Source organism: Malaclemys terrapin, chromosome 15, assembly GCF_027887155.1.
Source record: "Malaclemys terrapin pileata isolate rMalTer1 chromosome 15, rMalTer1.hap1, whole genome shotgun sequence".
Taxonomy (NCBI): domain Eukaryota; kingdom Metazoa; phylum Chordata; order Testudines; family Emydidae; genus Malaclemys; species Malaclemys terrapin.
Genome location: NC_071519.1, coordinates 21,384,810 through 21,406,007, shown reverse-complemented (window position 1 = coordinate 21,406,007; position 21,198 = coordinate 21,384,810). Strand labels below are relative to the sequence as shown.

Below are 21,198 nucleotides of genomic sequence, written 5' to 3'. Positions count from 1 at the left end.
CTTCTGGTCAACAGCAGAAGGCTGCATCCGTGGTTTTGGTGCAAACCTTGGTATGGTCACAGCAACAGCCCCACTTGAATATAAAAATTGATGGGAAGGTTCATCAGATAATGGTCCAGCTTCAGGGTAAAAGTTTGCAAAAAAGGAACTCCAGAACTGCATATTTCCCATGCAGTCAATGTTCCATTGAGAGGCCGCAAGCCTGAAGGGGTCTCAGAGCCCTTTGCTGGTCAAGGGTATGATAGACATTTATTATTTCCTTTCCCTTCTATTACTTACTAATGTAAAAACAAAAAGGTGTTAAGACAGGAAAATTCCTCTGCATTTAAATAAGATTAAAAGTCTGTCACAGCTGTCAGGAAATTCAATGTCACGGCTGAAATGGATCTCTTAAGCCCATAAAGATTTGACACTAGGTCTAGTATCCAATCTCCACTGGTGGTCAATGTTGTAGACTGCAGAGGAATGTGTGCCGTTCACAGACCTACACAGAGAACATGCTACCAAAGCAGGTTTCTTCCTTTCCACATCTGTTAATCTGTTTATGTTTTGAAGCATGAGGATCAGAGACTGGTGTACTCCTAGACACCTGAAATTTAATGTCTTTCACCTCAAGATTTGGTTCCAAAATACTCAGGCACATCTCAAATGAAAAGTAAGGCAGCTCTTGTAATGACCCCAGTCCCATGTAACAATGTCTGATCCTGCATATCTTATATCAGTAGTTCTCCATCTTTCCAGACTACTGTACCCCTTTCAGGAGTCTGATTTATCTTGCGTACCCCCAAGTTCCACCTCACTTAAAATCTACTTGCTTACAAAATCAGACATAAAAATATAAAAGTGTCACAGCGCACTGTTACTGACAAATTGCTTCCTTTCTCAATTTTACCACATAATTATAAAATAAATCAATTGGAATATAAATATTGTACTTACATTTCAGTGTAGAGTATATAGAGAAGTATAAACAAGTCATTGTCTATGCAAAATTTTAGTTTGTGCTGACTTTGCTAGTGCTTTTTATGTTGCCTGTTGTAAAACTAGGCAAATATCTAGATGAGCTGATGTACCCCCTGGAAGACCCCTGCATACTCCCAGGGGTACGCCTGGTTGAGAACCACTGTCTTATATGTCTTAATACCTAGGCAAAAAGGGGGAGGTAAAAAGTCAGTTTCCAGGTCTTGTATGGAACCCTTCTGCCAGGTGCTGTCAGCAGCAAAAGAGCCCAGGTTCAATTTTCTAGGGGTTCCTTTGGAAAATGTAAATAATACCAGCTCGATCCCCTGCCCAGAAACCTGGGTAACTATATAAACCACCCTGGGCACCCTTGATAGGCAATACTTCCCCACTCATAAGCACTGACTCCTGGGGTTTACAACAAAGAGAACTTATTAGAAGGGATGACAGAATGCACTTGGGAAAGCCAGCAATTAATTAATTAACATTTTCTATGAGGTAAAACTCCCTCTCCCCTAGGGTGTCTTAACGATAATCCCAACCTAGCCCTCCTCTTGCCATTGTGAGTGGCGACCGACCACGCTCCGGCCACTTCCCTCTGCCCCACCTCCCCACTCACCGTCTGTTGTCCGGGGGGTTGCTGGAGTCCAAGGACCCTGGCAGTTTGGTGCTCTGGGCTGCTCCAGACCTTCTGACCCAGCTGAAATGATTTGGGCTCTGATTGCTGAGTAGGGAGGCCCCCATCAGAGTCCCTGAGGTAAACGGCAGCTCTCTGGGTGTTCTGCCCTACCCACCTCCGCCTGCCACAAAATTGCTTCAGTTCACTGCCTTGAAACTGTCCTAATGCAGCCGTTTAATGAGTCATCAGCAGGATATGGGACCCTTTGCAAAGTCCTTCCCGGCAGAAATAAACTCCTCACAAAAATTAGAATGTCATCCATCTCTCCCCATTGCTGCCTAAGCTTCCTTACCCAACTGTGCCTCATTACTAGGTGACCCTTCACCCCCAGCCTATATGGTACAGACCTTTTCTCCTTCATTTCCCAACTGGGACAATAGTATTTTATTGCCTCCAAACTCTACATGCCAGAATGTCCCAAACAGTCATGTAACTGAAATGCAAATGAGGCCTGGCCCACTTGGTCCCTTGCTCACCAACAGCTGTCAGCAGAGAGCCACAGGGCTTTATATGTCCACTGAAGTCAGACTCTTAACACTACTTGAGCCTAGCTACTTTCGGTAGCCAAATAGACCCAGTGGATAAAAATCCTGGCTCTGTTGCAGTCAATGGCAAAACTCCCATGGGACTCGGTGTAGATGTGATTTCACCAATTAGCTTTGAATTCTGAACATTAATACAGAGCAAATCATTTCCCTGCTGCCCTGTCCACACAAAAAACTCATATTCACGAGTTGTAAACCATTCTTTTTATAAAACTTTCTGACATAATCCTGCTGTACCTCAGCTCCCATCTGCTCTGTTCTCCTCAGAAAAGCAACTGTAGAATTAGTACCATTAGGCTCCATGTTTATATTCTCTCAATCACTCCCAGTGCAAACATGCTCTGTTTCCACGTTAAAAAAATGGGTTTTCCCTCAGAACTTCAATCCTGCAAATTCAGCCTGGGAGTCAAGGTGAGCCACTAGTGGCTTGTATGGCATCTCTAGTTATCAATTCCAAGAGTTTGGAACTGACCAATGATCTGAAGTGGTTCCATTTTGCAGTGGCCAACTTGAGACACCTCCATTTCAGAAGGTTTAAGATAAAAACTGGTGTTCCCCAAGTCACGACTCACTTTTGAACATTTTGGCCAAGGATTCTGCAGGGCAAATTTTGCTCTCGGTGACACCCGTATACCCTTACTGCTCTGCGATTCTGCTCCAAACGACATGTGTGCAAACTCATGGTCTTCACATTTTGCCATCACTGACACCTGTGAAAGCACATGCCTGCCTCTGGAAACTACTCAGCAGTTCTATTGGTGGGGCACAGTTGGAATAGAACACAGCTCGCTCTATCATAGCTGTGTTTAACAAACAGTTAAACAAGGAAACACTTATGTTTGAAACTAAAATCAGAAGGTCCAGTAGAATACACCCAGGGAACAGATCTGTTGGGTAAGAAGATGCCATTTTTAGAGTCACTGTTCAGAGTGAATCTTCATTAATCAAGCACATGAAGATTATTGGACTGGAAACTTGTTTGTGATGATTTGTGTGTGGAGGGGGGAAAATACATGGAGAGTCTCCATTAATAATTTGTTAAAAAACCCCAAAGGTTGGACAATCAGAGGTAAGTCTATACCCTCAATAATGACTGTAACACAAGGAGTAGGCATAGTCTAAACCAATAGGGTAGCCATTAGAGAAGTGTGTTCTAGTGATGGAAGCACTGGTCTAGAACTCAGGACACCTGGGTTCTTCTGCTTGCCTGCTGGGTAACATTGGGCAAGTCACTGCACTTCCCTGTACCTCAGTTTCCCTATTTGTAAAATGGGGATAATGAATGATACTTGCCTCCTTTGTCAAGCGCTTTGAAATCTATTGATGAATAGTGGAATACAAAGGCAAAGTATTATTTACTTTGCTCTTAGTTTCTTTCTCTGCATCTAAAATAAATATCGTTTAGCCTGGAAGTTCATGGTTTTGCTGTGAGGTTGGGGAAAAAAGTGTAACAATATGATGTCTTAGAGAAGAAAACAGCCATTTATTTTCTCACATTTTTTTACATCATAATCCTCATACAACAGTTGTCAGCGTAACATTTAATACATTTTTTTAAAAAAACCCACAAAGATTACTTGCAAAATTATATATATTTTAATATCCAAAAATACATTGCATATATATAGTAGCAAAAGCCCATTTCCATGGGGAAATTTTTTTAATATTTTTTTTTTTTTTTTGCGATTATTGCAGTAATGTTACCTATAAACATTCCAAAAGCACTAAGACCTAAACTGATTAGCTTGATCTTGTTTTCCTCTTTTGTTAAATAATGGCATCAGTGCTTCTGTTTAAAGTTATGACCAAACTATAATGTTCTGTTTTAAGGTCCCAATTCTGCAAGCAAATACACGTGGACTAAACCTTGCACTGACACAGACATTCAGAGGTTATGTCTACACAAGGTATTTTTGCTCCTGTTAAATGATTGTCAATTAATTCCAAATTAGCTAATAAGCTTGTAAGTACCAATCTAAGACCTCTATAAACATTTGTTCCAAGACCTTCATATTTCTGTCCTGAAATAAACATTCCTGGATCATCAAGACTAGCTTCACAAATTAGAGGTAGTTGAAATTTTTCAAATGTTTGATAAAAATGTTCTGCAAAACCTTTTCAAATTTTTTTGTGGGGGGGGGAGGAATGTTTGCTGATTTTCATCCAGCTTTATAGAATTATCAAAATGTTTGAAAAACTCAGTTTTGATGGAAAATTGTCGTGAAAAATTTGGAAAATGTTGATCCTTTTTTTCAACTAGCTTGAATACAAACATGTTGGCTGACTTGAGTTAATTAGCGTCAACGAACTCAAGCTAAAACAGGAGCACAAAAAATGTGCTTTAGACACTCCCAATGAGCTCAGATGTGTTGCACACTAGTATAGGAAAGAAATCTGCCTGGATCCGGTTGTGGAATCAGGGCTCTATTCCCACCAGATACTTTATGTGTATCTTTTTTTCATTTTAATTTTTTTCGCAAAAAGTACAAAGCTACAGCCCAAATGTACAGATTGAAAAGATGTACAAATTACATTTAAAAAAAACCAAACAAGACAAACAACAACATAAAAACCCACAAACAACTGATCTGGTAGTAAAAATAACCTGCATTTGTGACTGAGGTCAACTCGTTTTATTTCATCTTTCTTTTAATATTGTGAGATATAGGGAAAAAATAACTCTGCATAACTTATACAGTAAGTAGCCTTCTGATTAGCTGACCCTTAGAATGACAGTCTGACAAACGCACAGCGTTCGCGAATCGGTAGCGCTTAGCGATCCCGAAAGCTTTGGCAGAGCTCTCTAGGATCTGCTGTCGTTTATTTCATTTTTGCTCTCAAGGAATGTCTGTGCTTGATGTTAGGTTACTTTCTTTTGTTCTGGTCTCAGATGTTTCTGGAGTTAATATACAGTCCAACACAAGTTGCACACTCTAGAAAGGTTCCTTCAATGCCCTTTACTTCTTTATATATATAAAATTTCCAGTTGGGTGAAAAATCTCATTGGCCTTAATTAAAGCTAAGATTCCAGTTGCCATCCTCTGCTGCCCCAGATCCTCACAACATAATATCTGACTCTTCCATCCCCTCCCCGAAATCAGAAACCCTCCTGCCAAAAACACACATGCAGTCCTAAGTCTCTGTTAAACAAACATAGCATTCTTCTAAGACCCACGGCTGGATATATGTCTTGTTAAGAGCCTTCGGACTGCTAATTTTTTTTCTTTTGTCTCGTAAAAATTCAAATGCTGATAATCATTCCAGGTTGTGGTGAGCAATCTTCATGGACAATTCCTACAGAGGACATAAGACTTAGAACCAAAATAAAAACACAGAGTACTGGCCTGCAGAGGTATCCATCTCTCATTTCAAGATAGAAGAGGCAAAATTACAAAAAAAAAAAAAAAAAAAAAGAGAGAAGGTTTGATCCAAGAATAACTAATATCCAGTTTTTAATTCCCCCCGCAACAATGGCCCACAAAATATCCAAAAAAGGTCCAAAAAATCCCAGAAGTAAAGAGAGCATCCAACCAGATTGATAAAGACCACTGAAGGTAAAAACATCTAGTAGTAGCTGCCCAAGTGCGATGGTACATGAGTGTTGGGATGACGCGGGACATTGGGGTTTGGGTAGATGCTGCCCGTAGGGGAGGTCCAATAGGATGCTGCTGCTCCGAAGAAACTGGATGATGTGACAGGCATGGAGGAAGCATGGGGGGGCACAAAGTTCACCTTCTGTTGGTGGGCATGGTAAGAAGGCATATAGGAAAGATCTGATGGATACTTGTACATTGAAGACTCAGTTGGATGAGGCTGGAGAGCCTGGGCAATGCCGTGAAAGTCAAATTTGTAGGCATACCTTTTGCCGTGCACTTTGGTCATAATGTTCTTATCGTAGTAGTATCGAAGGGCTCGGCTCAGCTTGTCGTAATTCATGTTGGGCTTGCTCTTGCGCTCTCCCCAGCGCCTGGCCACCTCGTCAGGGTCTGTCATCTTGAACTCCCCATTGGTCCCCTCCCACGTGATGCAGTTGGCATTGGAACTGTCCGACAGCAACTCAAGGAGGAACTGCCACAGCTGGATCTGCCCACTCCCTGCATGAAGCGAGCCAAAGAGAAAAGGAAATGACATTCCATTTCCTGCTTAAACGAAAAGACAAAGACAGGAAACAGAGGGACTATCTCAATCTTTGATGGGAAAGTTTCCTTCAAGCCTTACAAACTCTTGTGGAGGGCCAGCCCACCTATTCCCAGAAAACAAGTCACTCAGCCTCTTCTTCTGTTTGAGGTCAGACTAGCTGATCAGAATGGTCCCCTCTGGCATTAAAATCGACAAATCTACAAAGCATTCATAAATGGGCTTTTTATGAACATGGTCATTATTCAGAATTATTCACTGAATAGCTGACATTAGCGTATTTCGACCTTGCTTTGCTCACTATTTTCATAACTATTGCTGCAAATACCTGCAGTTCATAATTTGCCATGTGCAGCCTTGTGGCTGATCACCTAAATCACAGTATTATTTCTTCTCTCAGACTGGATGACTCCTGACTATTTCAAGATGGCCGTACTAACACTTCCTGTAAGGAGGCTCATGAGAATCCGTTTTCGCATGAGCATTCAACACCTTCTCCCTCTGCGAACAGAACACGTGCTTGTGCAAATGTAACCCACATTAATGCCAAGGTGGGTCTTTGTCCCCCTCTTGTGGCTGGGCCATGTAAAGAGGTTTACGAGATTGCAACAGCCTTGATGCTAATCGACCTTGTCTGTTAGCTCAAGCAAGAGATGCTCATGATCTTGCTCCTATTACCAGAGGTCTGTAGATGACTTGATTAGGGAGTCATTGTGTAAACATAGCAAGCCTGCAAATGGTGTCCACAGAAGCTAGCTAAGAGCTTAAGCAATTTAGGACTTCTACTCTGTGGCGTAGTATTAAAGTTCCTGGGTTCAAATCTGGTTAGCTGCTTTGAGGGAGAAGGGTAGAATGCTTGTGTTGAGCAACTTCATGCGGTGTCCAATACCGAAGAAGTTACTTAATTGTTTGTATTCAAACAAAGACTATTTGGCCCTATCCACCCAGTTTTACTCTTGCATAGTCCTTTTACTATATCATTTGTCCACCCTGGCCTTATAATAGTGAAATGTCACTCCTGGGGAAGACAGTCACTCAAGATCCTTCTTACTACTGTATTTAAGGCCCATGGTGGGGACTGCACATGGAAGCTACCAATAGTACAGCCATGTAGGGGATCATGAAGAAATTCTCCACACCAGCTGCCATGACCAGCACAGAGGACAGTGGTAAGGACAGATGTGGGATCCACTCCTATTCAATCCAATGGCCCATATACTCTACACAAGCAGCAGAGGGACAAAAGCTATGATTCCAGCCGAGTCTGGAATAGTGGCTCATGAGAGAGTTGGCCCTTTAAACAGGAGTTGGAATTTGCTTTTAAGATAGTGGTCTGGTGTCCCAAACTGAACTCACCTGGGTTGGCTAAGCGGCTGCTGGTGGGTCCCAGAATTTGATAGGGATCTAAACAAAGAGACAAGAAATCTTTTCTTTACTCTGCTGCACAAAAAGAAACAAAGCATTTCTCTATTTTTCTTAACCAGAATAATCCAGATATCCATTTTCCTTCCTTTTTTACATTGCCACTCCCCTCCCACAAATCAGTCCCATTGGCCTCTTATGTTGTTTAATGAACAGATGCACATTACTTAGGGAGGATTTAATAACCTAGTGGCTGCTGCACTGTTTTCATAGAGTATCCCACTTTTTAAGATCAAAATCCCCACTGGACACATGCCACAGCACCAGCTACAGCAGTTGGCTGCATGAAAACATAGCATCAGGCTGGCACAACACGACTGGATCAGAGCAAATAAATTTGTTTTAATGTGAGCAGTTGGGCCACTTGCTTAAATGTGCTTCATTTTCTAGTTGAGCTGATTATTTCCTCTTCTTGTGTGCAGGTGGGATTTTCAAAAACACTCCATATTGGCTCAGCTCTGCTCCCAATGAAGTCAATGGAAGATTGGTCCAACTCAGCTCTGACTAAAGTCAATGGGTGTTTTACCGCAGATGCTAACGGAAGCAGAATGAGGCTCCTGCTGAATGCTTTTTAGAAATTCCATCATGTGTTTATTAGGAATGAATCTCCCCCCTTTTCCTGGGGCCCCACTGCTGTAATCTCTTTACTTCCCTTCATTGTCCCTTGGACTTTGGTATTGGCTCATGGCTGACTTTACACCCTAACAAAGAAAGCTACAAAGAAGCTGTGCAGAACACTGAGAGGGCGTCATTTAGTTGGGAAACCCAACCCGTTGGGAAACCCAAGCAAGACGTATCACTGCTTGAAGCCTGATTGGACTTGATTCTCTTATTTACGGTGCTTTGATAGTGGTGTACCTCTGTCGACTTTGTTGGAGATGCTCCCAATTTATATTGGTGTAAGGGAGGTTAGAATCCAGCCCGTAGACCCTTCACCACAGTGGCAGAAGCAGCTCCGTTGACTAGCTGTTTCAGAATCCTTTACACTGCCTGCTGTGGGATGTCAAAGGAGATACCAAAGCAGCTGACACTAAGGATTTTGGACACTGCACATGACAAAGCTGATACAGGGACATCTCTTTTAAATGGGGGGAGGGGCATCAATAAGCAGCCAAAAGAAAAGGGTTTTGGATAAGCCTTGTTGGTGGATGAACAGAGTTGACTGAGTATTATAAGTGTTTGAGCCCTCTTAACTTGTGCCTAAGACTGTCCTTGCTTGAAACAGTACAATACCAGGTTGGGAAATGAAGTTTATGGGATACAGCCGAGCACACACTGGACACATTTACCTGGTTGGGGCCGTTGCTGTTCTGTATTCTTATTCACAGTTTGAGTCCCTGCAACCGGGGGACCTGTAATAACAGGAAAAGTGAGATCTTAGATGTACTGCAAGCAGAGGAGAGGGAACAAATAGGGAACAAGATGGATACAGTGTATACATGAACATGACCAAGCCAGTGGAGATCGGCAGGAAACAGTTTTGTGGTCATATGGGAATTGTTGAATTTTCATACATATTTATTACCCTGATGAACAGGGATGAAAAGTCAAAATCACAATTTTCATCAATGGAAACATTTTAAATAATTTTGAATCAGGTCGAATTAAATGCTTCATTTTGATCATTTTGACCTTTTGAAATTCTTTTTTACTCTCAGTTAACCTAGATTTTGAAACCAACGGTTGCTTCAAATTGAAAAATGGAATTTTTTGTTTCGAAAAGGGCAAAATGGGATGTCAACGATTTCTCAACTTTTTTCTGGAATTTTTTTTGAAACGGGAAATTCGCCAAATGAGCCTTTCCCATGAACAATTTTGGTTTTGGAAAATCAACATTTTCTGAAGAAGAAAAAAAAAGTTTGGTCAAATAATTCCCGACCAGCACTACAAATCAGTTCAACCTTAGCCCTAGCATCTGTTCCACACATTCAGATCCTCACTGATAACAGAGATAAGGCTATAAAACAAAGGATGGTCTTACCATTCTGAGTGAGCATTTTCCATAAAGCTCCTAAACAGAAAGTACTGATTTAGGGCCAAATTCTGCCAGCCTTACCCCAGCTGAGGGATCTTGCTCAGGGACAACTTGTGGCCCCAGGACATGTGACACCAGTGAAAGAAGAGCAGAATATGCCCCAGTGACAGCCAGTTATACTAGCTAAGATAAAAATCGCATGGGCTAGCAATCCACCTCCTTCAGGGCATAAACTTACCATTTGGGGGCAGCAGGAAATCCGGCCCCACCCTGTAGTATTGCAAAATTATATGAATTATGAAAATAATTAACAACTAGAATAATGTGCATGTCTATAGGATCATCCATATGATGACTTCAATGTGCTTTACAAATATTAAGGGCCAGTATTTGCTATTCTTTCTCATGGTGAGTGGCACCTTTCTCCTTTGAGCGGTAGTAAGGTATTGGAGTACGGCGTTATTCATCATGATTATTTGTATCCGAATCTGGCCCAACGTAAGGATGGCTCCAATGAATTAAGTCTCACAAGAGACTGGAAGTTAATAGGGCCTGGATCCTCACTCATTCTGATGCCTGTACAACAAGCAAACCAAACCTTGCCCAACTCATGACCATGTTTCGATCCTCTGCATCAGAATTTGCCACCCCATGATGGCTACTTACTTTTGGTGAGGCTGGAGTTCATGTTATTGCCCCATCCGGCTCTCCTGACCGCATCATAGGAAGGATCTAATGACAAACGACAAGAGGGAAGGAGGAGTTGAGTTCAGACTGCGCCAGGAAGGCTAGACAGGTGGCTAGTTGTGATTATTGCTTAGGAAATTTCACACACGCTTTAGTTTCTTTGTCTCCATGCCCTGGCCTACATATGTGTTTCAGCCACCTGTTATGTATTGTCCATTATAGTGCAAGGGCCTTGGGGCAGGGCCTGTCATTTTTGATCTGTCTGCACAGTGCCTGGCACAATGGGACTCTGACCTCTCTGACCTGTAGGCACTGCCACAATATGAATGTTAAATAATAAGACATGGCATGGGACAGGTGGAGCTTCGAAAGACATTGTGCAAGGGGTGGCTGGCAGAGGGTGGGAGCAGGGGTGAGGCCTGGGCCTCCATCTCCTCCCTGCACAGGTGGTGGTAGTATGGACCGGGCCTGTGCTTGACTCCTGCGGGGGGCACAAGTTGGCAATGGAGGGCAGAGAGGAAAACAAAAGCGCTTAGTGCCCTCCATCCCGTTTTGTACACCCGTGCTAGTGTCAGGCACCATCTGGTCCCATGGGAATAGATGGGGTGGACTGAGGCTAAATGTAAACTGAACCCAACAAAATTTGAATTTCTGTCTAGTCAGAATCTGCCTCTCAGCTGCCCCCAATACTCCCAAATATCTGTGCTTTCTTTCCACTCCAGAGCCCTTGCTCATCCTCCTGGCCCATCGCGAGGGCAATCAGGTGTGCCTTGCACAGCCGCCTGTACTTCTGCCTCGCTGCTTCTTCTGCCTGCCCTGTGATTGTGTGGTATGGCTCTAGGGGGCTAGGGTTACCATACGTCCTCTTTTTCCCGGACATGTCCGGCTTTTCGGCACTCAAACCCCTGTCCGGGGGGAATTGCCAAAAAGCCGAACATGTCCGGGAAAATGGCGGTTTTGCTCCTCTCCTGACTCTTTGGCTCTGTTTAAGAGCCGGGCTGCCCGAGCGCTACCGGCTTCGGGCAGCCCCCATGCCTCCGGGCCCTGCGCCGCCAGAGCCCGGGAGGGGAAGTGCCTGGCTGGGGGCGCAGGGTCCGGAGGCAAGGGGGCTGCCTGAAGCCCAAGCGCTACCGGCTTCACGGTTTGCCGGGCAGCCTCCAGACCCTGCGCCCCTGGCTGGGCGCTTCCCCTCCCGGGCTCCAGCTGTGCTGGGGAAGCGCCGGCCGGGGGTGCAGGGTCTGGGGGCTGCCCAGCAAACCATGAAGCCAGTAGCGCTCGGGCAGCCCTTTCCCCGTGGCTGGGAGTGGGAGGGAGGAGGGGGCAGAGTTAGGGTGCGGAAGGGGTGGAGTTGGGGCGGGGAAATGGGCGGGGCCAGGGCCCGTGGAGGGTCCTCTTTTTTTATTTATTAGATATGGTAACCCTAATCTAGGGTGACCAGAAAGCAAGCATGAAAAATCAGGACTGAGGGTGGGGGGTAATTGGCACCTATATAAGAAAAAGCCCCAAATATAGGGACTGTCCCTATGAAATCGGACATCTGGTTACTGTACATGGATCCCAAGGAGCCTGCCTTAAGAACTGGTAAATATCCAGGAAACAGAGGAACTGTTCATGGTTTAGGAGAGGTTGGACGGAAAGGAAAGTTCACAATGGAGATCATGAAAAACATCCTGATGGGGAGCTGTACTGGGCTCCTAAGGGGAAGGGTGGAAGCCCATGCACTTTAACAGCTGACCTGGGTAAAGCCCTGGAAAATCTAGGTTTCTGCAGGGAGATGTACAAGATGACTTGGTAGAGTAGCTGCCATTAAAATGTCAACATTTCCCAGCACTTATGATTGCATGGAGTATCTGAGATGCCACAGTTATTTCCTCACACTTAGAAGAAAGAACCTTGCTAACACTGAATGGTGACCACAGCAAGTTTTTTCTGTCTCTGACCACTGTGGATCATGGGCAGCCTTGAGTTATGGGTCCAGATCCACAGAAGGTGTCAATCAGCGAAGCTCCATGCCGATTGACATCAAGTGAGGATCTGGCCCATGACTGATTCGGAAGCTGCAGGAAACCTTCCAAGGACATTGAAGGGGCCCTGGAAGGGTGCGGCAAAGCACTGTGTTAGAGAAAGGGGGAAAAACAATGGGCTCTGATTTCACAACAAGCAACACTGGTGGGTGAGGATTGGCTTGGGGCAAAGATGTGTCATCGGAATCCTGCATTTTAATCTCTAGTTTTTTTTATTGTTATTGCTGAACAGTTCACAATCCACGTTTTCCCCAGCCCATCTTCTCACTCTTGTCCTGGAGTGGCTGGACAGAAAAACCACTCAAGGACCAGACTTAGAGGTAGTGAAGGGACGAGCCATTAGGTTATTCAACATGAATCAAGCCAGGGCTTTAAACCAAAAAGGATTCCAAAGTCTCCTTGTGGACAACAAAGAAACCATAAAAACCACGCTAACCCGCAACATTAAAAATAACCATCATCCTCATCAGAAAGCACTTCAACAGAGGAACTGCTGCCCCCCAACTGCTTCCGCAACCCCTCGAGTGAATAAGAGCCAGGAGGTGGCGCTGCTCATGCCCTTGTCCAGTCTCATCGTTTGGGGCTGGAGAAGAGCAAGGAGACCGGAGCGAATCTCCTTGTGGAAAAATCCACGTGCACTCGCCAGTCCATCTGGCTCTGCAAAAGCCTCTTCAGTTTTTTAAATTAGTTATTGGCATGAAAAGAAAAACAGAAAGAGGGAGCGTGGAGGAGAGCAAAGGGAAGAGAGAGAAAAGGGGGGAAAGGAGCTCATTTAATTTGTCCGTTTTTATTTTTATTTTACTGTTGTTTGTAATAGAAACCACAATCCCTGCTGCAAATAGGTCAGACTTAAAAACAACCCACTGTGCATTAAGAATCCGACAAGACATCTCTCAAGGACAGAGGCCAGTCTGGGTTTCTTGTTCTGCCAGCGGCAGTGCTGGGGACTGGTTCCCAGCTGCATTTTGCCAAGTGAACCTTTCTACCCGGCTAAGAGCCATTGGGGTAAACAAGCAAAGCTGCTATATATGTACCAGTGGAGTTTTCCCCTGCTTGAAACCATTGGTGGAAATTGCACCTTGTGCTGTCTACACTAGGGGCTTGCACCAGTGTCAGTATGGTAGTGGTTGAAATCAGAGCACAATAGATAAGGCTTAAATTGTAGCCCATTCCCCTTGTAACCAAATGGCTTCTTCTTCCCCATCCTTGGCAGCCAGCCAGTGACTTTCATTCCTCCCCTTTGATAATCCTTGGCAGGTATATAAAACTGCATATTAACTCTAAGCTTTTGGCCTCATTTGCCAACAAGCTAAGGCCCGGGAGCCCCACTAAAACTGCGACAGGAAGACGGCAGAGTGGCATTGCAGTGGGTGGGCCCAGCTCCAGTTAAAGAAGGAAGGGGGGTGTTTATGAGATGCGTCCAGAGAAGTTTTAAGTTTCTTTCAACTTTTCTGGTTCAGCTCGCAACTTGCCACCTTCAGATCCCATGAGCTACAGCATCATTTCTAGATTGGGTTAGGGGCCGAAAGCGGAACCTTGCCAATGCACAGACATGACTGGCTGATCCACAGTGAATCAACACAACAAAAAAGAAAAGATAACAGTAGAACATTTTGCATCTAAAGATCCCAGGCACTCCATAGCGGTGGCCTGGATGATTAGCCACATTCTACAGATGGGGAAACTGAGGTATGGAGCAGCAATGGATGATTTAGTTGGGACTTGGTCCTGCTTTGAGCAGGGGGTTGGATTAGATGACCTCCGGAGGTCTCTTCCAACCCTAATATTCCATGATTCTATGAATGTGACCTGCCCATGGTCACGTAGATCCAGAGTGTAGACCACATCTCCTGCTTACCATTCCAACACTTTAACTGCAAATCCGTGCTCACTCTTGCGATCAAAAATACTGGATCAAGACACAGAGGGCCAGATTCTCAGCAGGTGTAAATTGGCGTAGCTGCATTGACTTCTACCGAATGAGGTTGATTTACACCTGCTCAGGATCTGCTCTTGGGCGGAGATTGCCCAGAATGACGTTAAAGTCATTAATCATTTTAAAGCTCCCTGTGCTGGTTTCTTTGCACCCTTTTTTCAAGGCAGCTGATTTTGGGAGTGCAAGGGTGGTGTTATGATTACAGTAGTGGTCAGAAAACCCAGTTCAATTCCCCCCTTTCTCCTCCTGTGTGATCTTGGGCAAATTACTTAATCTCCCTTTGTCTCGGTTCCCCATCTACAAAATGGGGATAAGATACTTCTCTGCCTCTCGGGGTGGGTTGTGAGGATTAATACTCCATAAGCCCCTTCAATGCTATTGGGAAGGGGGTTGAATAAGGTTAATAAATAGTTCCTCCATTGTGTGGCACAAGGGGTGAGAGAGTTTCAGCACAACAGCCAGTCATGCAGGTTTTGCTGTGGAAAACAGCTCACTTGTGCTCTCTCTCAAGCAGTGCAAGTTTCCACCTCTCTCAAAAAACAAAACAATCAAATCTGCCAACGTTTTTTTTTTCCTTCTCAAAAAGTTTTGCAATGTGAACGAACCACAGCAGCCCGGCCAGCTTCTAGTCCCAGACTCTAAAGCTGAACGTGTTTAAAACAAAATGGAAAAGGCAGAGCCAGGGAACCCATCCAGAGACTCGGGTTTCTGCAAAAACAATATTGTTCCCAGGATCTGACGCCCAGTGGCTCGAAGAGATTCTACAGAACTCTGGCCAGACGGTTAGTTATGCAAAGAGTCGTTATCTGTCGTAAAGTGGCTCAATTTTCACACTCAAATGCTCCAAGCTACAGAGTTTCAATTTAAAAATATGAGGCCAGGTCCTCTTCTGGTGTAAATCAGCAATTGACTTCAGCTAACCTAGGCCAGTTTACGCCTGCTGAAGTAAATTACGCCTGCCCTAGGTCTGTTTTAGACTTAAAAGGCCCATTTGAACAGCAGCCCTGTGACAAACGTGTATTCAATACAAAATGGAATTAAAGAGCACAAAATAAATCATAGATGTTTTCAAGAAATGTCATTCTGCAGCTGTCTGGTTTATATCCAGAAATTCCCCAGAATGAATGCAGACTCTATTAGAGGCAAGGTACAGGATATTAATAACACTTTGCACTTTCATAGCACCTTTCAACTGAGGATCTAACAGCTTTGCAAACCTTCATGCTCGCAACATGCCTTGGAAGGAGGTGAGGCATCATTAGTGTCATTTTATTTATTCACATTTGTAAATGCACCTCCCCAGGTGCTATTATATGTGAGGGTAAACTGAGGAACTGGGTGACATGACTTACCCAAAGTCACACAGTGGTAGAATCAGAATCCTGAAGTTGGTTCTCAGCCCTCTGTTCCAACCTTTCACCCTAACTGCCTCCCCATGAACCTCCTTCCTGACTGAAGAGGAAGCCAATAGCACACAGGACTTGGTAGGATAGGGCCCCGATGGAATTCCTGATTCCTTGCTAGGTTACTCCAAGTGTGAAGACCAATGATTTCCATGGAGCTACGCTGATGTAAAAGTGAAATAACAGAGTGGTGAATCAAGCCCTTAAGGCCCACAATAAGCAGTGGGAAGGCCTGGCTCATCCTCCGGTTGAAGTCAAGGAGGCCAGGCTCAGGCCCTAAGTCTGCTGCCCTGCTGTGCCAGGGAGGTGAGCTCTGGTAGTGGTTTCTAGGATGAGAGCACAGTTGAAGCAGGACCTAGTGCCCACCTCCTCTGACCCTTCTCCCCTCCCAGATCTCAGAGCTTCAGATCCTGCGCACTCCGAAGTCAACAACAAACTTCCAACTGGCTTAACTGATGCAAGGTCATGCCCTTAGTGCCCAACAGAGTTATCCTGTGCAGAGCTTCTGGCACAGGGGTGGGGTTCACAGATGCTCCTTTCCCTCCCCAGAGGAAAAAAAAATCCCTGATCAAATGTTAACAGCTCAGGATCCCCTGCTGTACTCCCATCAGCCCCTGAAGTCTGCCTGCCAACTGAGAGAACATGGTATCAGGAAGTCCCTGTTCAGGATATTAGAGATTGGACAATAAATCCCCCAGAAAAAAAAAAGCAAGCTTTAAAAAGGAAAAAGTGATGTTTTTCAAATCGGAAAGGCTGAGGGTGCCGTGGCGGGCCAGCGTTCCCACTGAACAATGGAGCTCACAGTCCCTTGGCTTCCCCAGCTGCTCAGTGAGTGCTGACAGCTCCTGTATCCCACTGCCTTCTTAGGAGCTTACTCCATCGAACCAGAGTCAGGGGAGCAGACTTGCTCGTCAGCGTCGCTCTCACAAACACTCGGGGGGAAGCACGGGCAGCGGGCCTCTTTCTGCAAGGCCTTTTGATTTTGCCGGACGCAGCGCTGGTTGGGTCACATGTGCAGTGGCTTGTGATAACGATCTCATCTTTCTAGGGCACCTTCCTGCCAGCTGGATCCCAGGGGGCTCGAGGTCAGGTTTTTAAAGGGATTTAGGTGCCTAAGATGCAGATAGGTGCCAGTTTTTTTCCAAGGGCGCCTAGGTGCCTAACTCCCAGTGAAATCCACAGGTGAGAGGCGCCAAGACACTCTAGAAAATATCTGTCTGTGTGTCTTCTTGGGAATGCAGCAGCACAGCACTCTGGGGCCATACTGACTCAGCAGAGGAGAGCAGCACCTACCAGTCCATGACTCCACCTGTGGCAGGACCAGAGGTCTCCCAGCCAAGCACAGCCCAACCGCTCTATTCTGGACCTGGGATGCTAGGCAAGAAGCCCCATTGTGAAATGATGGGTCTGAACTGTGGCCCTCTGATGCCAAACAGGTTGGCAGCGTCAGGACTGGATTAACGTACGGGTCAATGGGGCTCTGCCTCGGGTGCCCAAGTGGTTCGGGGTCCTGGAATTTCATAGTATTGTTTAATGCTGCGGCGTCCAAACAGCTAATCCCATTCCCAACATGCCTCCCTTGCTAACCTTCCCTTGCTGTGCACGGAGCATTTGGAGGAGATTAGAGAAACAGCCCCAGGAGGCACCGGAACGTTTCTCACCGTCCTGCACGTGTGGGCCTTGCCGTGAGGGTTGAGGGTGCTCCCAGAAGGCACTCAGCACCTTGCAGGATCAAGCTGCTTTGCACAACCTTGCAGTCTGCTTCTTGGTGGGTTAGCACAGCCAGGCTAAGTCCCTGGAATCATGGCACATGCATGAGCCCTGTTAAACAGCAGAACCACACCCCATTTATCACTGGCAGCAGCTAGCTTCTGAGACAGGGCTCCTTCCCACTCAGCGTGTTCCCAAGGAGCACCTGCTTAGCATGTAATCACAGTAGCACCAAACGGCCCCAATGTACCAGGTTCTGTACAAACACCTAGTAACAGACAATCCCGGCCCCAAAGAACTTGCACTTTAAACAGACCAGCTAGACAAAGGCTAGGAGCAGAAACAGAGATAAAAGCCACTTGGGCAGGGTCAGAACCAAGACTAGAGTACAAGTCTCCTGAGTCCTAGCCCATTGGCCTAGCCACTAGACCACACTGCCTCCATTACCAGCCCTGTCTATTGGTGGCTTTTGGCTTAGTCTATCCTATTTATACAGCTACAGCATAACAACACCTCACTCTTACACAGCACTTTTCATCTGTGGAGCTTTACAAAGCAGGCCAGTGAAATTATCCCCATTTTACAGATGGAGAAACTGAGGCATCTAAGGCACTAGGAATCCAGCATTCCCCCACACTCTCACCCAACCTGCCTACAGAGCAGGCCACAATGGGGTGGATCTTGCACATCTGATTTCCAATAGGGTCCTGGAACACCCAGGCCCGGCCTGTACCCAGCCTCACAAACCCCTCAGATGCAAATCAATGGAAGGAGAAGAGGGCTGAGAACTTGAAACGGCCTGTGGGATTCTTTGAGTGGAACACGCATTGTTTTTTGCAGTGGGTCCTTCGGCCTCAGTAGGGAGACAGCTCCTGGCTGGGTGGCTGGAATTTAGATGATTGGCTCTAAATGGAAAAGCAGGGTCAGGCATCCTTTGTGGGATGCAGGCTTGTGTGATTCATCTGAATGACCACAGAAAAGAAGCTGAAAGAGAGAGCAGAGAGCACGAAACCTCACTGCTTCACTCCTAATGAGAGAAGGGCGGCTGGGGCTGGCATGATTCTGGTACCTGGGAGCAGAGGGTGCACATGGGAGCAAGTTAAAACTAGAGTTGCAGGGAACTGCAGGCCAAGTCCTGGAGTTCCCAGTCCCGACACTCTGTGGCATGTAATCCCCTGGTGTTTACGCCCGGGGCATGTGTGTGTATTTTTGCAACCCTTTTGAATGAGGAATCGTAGACAGTAGGTTTCTGGAGCGGCGAGGGAAACCAAAGGCACCTCAACCCCCACTCTGAAATGTCAGATGCACCATTTTAAATGATGGCAGTAAATGTAACTGGTTGTGGACTCTGCCCAAGCACTGCATGTCCCTAAGGCTGCGTGCCACATGCTCTCAACCCATGCCACATGAAACCTATGCTGCCAACTGTTAAAGTAGCACCATGCTGAGCTCCCCTTAGACTCACATGCTTAGATCATGCTTGTGGGGGAGGAAGTGAAGAGCTTCTAGTCTACAGGTGAGGTTTTCCCCATGGAATCCCATCATTCCCTTGGATCCACTCTACCAATACTTGGGAGCTATCCAGCCCTTAGCAGAGAGGTATGCATTCCTGCCTCCTCACTTCCTCGCCACTGCAGTACTGGTGCAAGAGCCTTCTCCTCCGCAGTGCCCTGTGTCTTGAACACCCTCCTCGTGTCGCTCCAGCTCATTTACAATCTCTGCTGAAACATGCCGTTGGTCCCCACCTACCCCCCTTTATTCCTCTCCTTTGCTACGCTGCAGCTGAATTAAAGAGAGCTGTGTATTCAAAAGAGTTCAGCATGCTGAGTGCACATTGACTGGTGGGCTCATTTGCAAATCTGGCCTTTATTTAGGTGCCTAGATGGGAGCCACATGGGCATCCCAATTGTGGGTGCTGAAACTTTAAAAATCTGGCACTTAGTATCTGTAACCCTTTGTATTATTCTGTATTATTTAATGGTGTTATATTTTTCAATAACTAATCACTGCACTATGACTTTCTGTGAAACATTTTATTTATAGTACTGCCTGTCTCTAAACACCTGCACACCTTACATTTAAATTAACAGTACCTTATAATGGCATTATCATCATCATCAACAACAGTAATAATAAATACTTAGCGCTTATGCTATACCAAACCCACATCCTCTGTCACTATCCTGCCCAGGCTACTCAAAACTCTTCACTGTGGCAACAGGGACAGAACTCAGAGTTCCCTGCTTCAAAAGCACAGCCCCGTACCACTTGTTCTAAAGGTGAATCACCAAGTAGTATAGGGGCTCAGGCACACAGTTGAGTAGTTCTGATTCTATCCAGTAGGGGCAGCAGCTAGTTCACTAAAAAATAATTCTATAACCTGTCTATTTTAGGTACTTGCTTGACCCGTTATCATAGTTTCTGAGCAACTGACTATCTTTTAACATATTTATCCCCACAGCACCCCATAAGTGCTAGTATTCCCATTGTACAGATGAGGAATTGAGGCATTGAGGCACAGAGCAGCTTGCCCAAGGACACACAGGACTCAGATCTGCTGAGTCCAAGGCTACCACCCTAACCACTGGGCCATCCTGCCTCTCTCCTTAGCATCTCAGTACAACTAGGGGAGACTGATCAAGCCATCAACCACTACCCCTTTTTACTTCTCCACGTGGGCACCAATGATACTGCCAAGAATGACCTTGAATGGGTCACTGCAGACTACATGGCTCTGGGAAGAAGGATAAAGGAGTTTGAGGCGCAAGTTGTGTTCTCGCCATCCTCCCTGTTGAAGGAAGAGGCCCAGGTAGGGACCATCGAATTGTGGAGGTAAATGCATGGTTACGCAGGTGGTGTTGGAGACTGGGCTTTGGATTCTTCGACCATGGGACGTTGTTCCAGGAAGAAGGATTGCTAGGAAGAGATGAGATCCACTTAATGAAGAGAGGGAAGAGCATCTTCGTAGGCAGGCTTGCTAACCTAGTGAGGAGGGCTTTAAACTAGGTTTGCTTGGGGATGGTGACCTAAGCCCAGAGGTAAGTGGGGAAGTGGGATACCAGGAGGAAACACAATGAGGAGGAAACACAATGAGGAGGGTTCAACAGGGGAGGCCTCCTGATTCATACTGAGAAAGTAGGGCAATTGGCTAGTTATCTTAGGTGCTTGTACACGAACGCAAGAAACCTTGGAAACAAGCAGGAAGAAATGGAAGTCCTGGCACAGTCAAGGAATATGATGTGATTGGAATAACAGAGATTTGGTGGGGTAATTCACTTGACTAGAGCACTGTCATAGATGGATATAAACCGTTCAGGAAGGACAGGTGGGGTAGAAAAGGTGGAGGAGTTGCACTGTATGTAAGAGAGCGGTATGATTGCTCAGAGCTCCAATATGAAACTGGAGAAAAGCCTGTTGAGAGCCTTTGGGTTAAGTTTAGAGGTAAGAGCAACAAGGGTGAAGGTGGGCGTCTGCTATAGACCACCAGATCAGGAGGATTAGGTAGACGAGGCTTTCTTTGGACAACTAAGAGAAGTTTCCAGATCACAGGCCCTGGTTCTCATGGTTCAACACCTTCAGCAAGGTTCTGTTCAGGTTCTGGCAATGGGCAAATGCTTGGGGGGCAGTTCTGATTTCTTCTGATTTCTTCTGAAGTGGGTCACTCCTTTGTATTCCTCTCTGATCTCCTCCCTTGCAGAAGCTGATTCCGCTGGAGGTGAC

At 45.6% G+C, this 21,198-nt stretch overlaps 2 protein-coding genes across 8 annotated transcripts in view; one reads left to right on the top strand and one right to left on the bottom strand.

The window, feature by feature from the left end:
• Positions 1 to 8,985, top strand: part of KCNJ1 (potassium inwardly rectifying channel subfamily J member 1) — a 45,518-nt gene extending 36,533 nt beyond the window's left edge. The window contains exons 1-4 of one of the 4 annotated variants that reach the window (XR_008441709.1): positions 4,003 to 4,091; positions 6,722 to 6,872; positions 7,386 to 7,490; positions 8,166 to 8,985. The gene's annotated coding sequence lies outside the window, so the exon portion shown is untranslated. Of the gene's footprint in view, positions 1 to 4,002; positions 4,092 to 6,721; positions 6,873 to 7,385; positions 7,491 to 8,165 lie in introns of those variants that run through there. The other 3 variants (XR_008441711.1, XR_008441710.1, XM_054005439.1) reach the window with 3 other exon arrangements.
• Positions 3,648 to 21,198, bottom strand: part of FLI1 (Fli-1 proto-oncogene, ETS transcription factor) — a 114,578-nt gene continuing 97,027 nt past the window's right edge. For all 4 annotated transcript variants that reach the window (XM_054005435.1, XM_054005436.1, XM_054005438.1 and 1 more), the window contains 4 exons: positions 10,385 to 10,450; positions 9,033 to 9,095; positions 7,678 to 7,725; positions 3,648 to 6,278 (listed from right to left, as the gene is read on the bottom strand). In XM_054005435.1, coding sequence (XP_053861410.1) covers positions 5,749 to 6,278; positions 7,678 to 7,725; positions 9,033 to 9,095; positions 10,385 to 10,450 — 707 coding nt within the window. In that variant the 3' untranslated portion in view covers positions 3,648 to 5,748. The remainder of the gene's footprint in view (positions 6,279 to 7,677; positions 7,726 to 9,032; positions 9,096 to 10,384; positions 10,451 to 21,198) is intronic.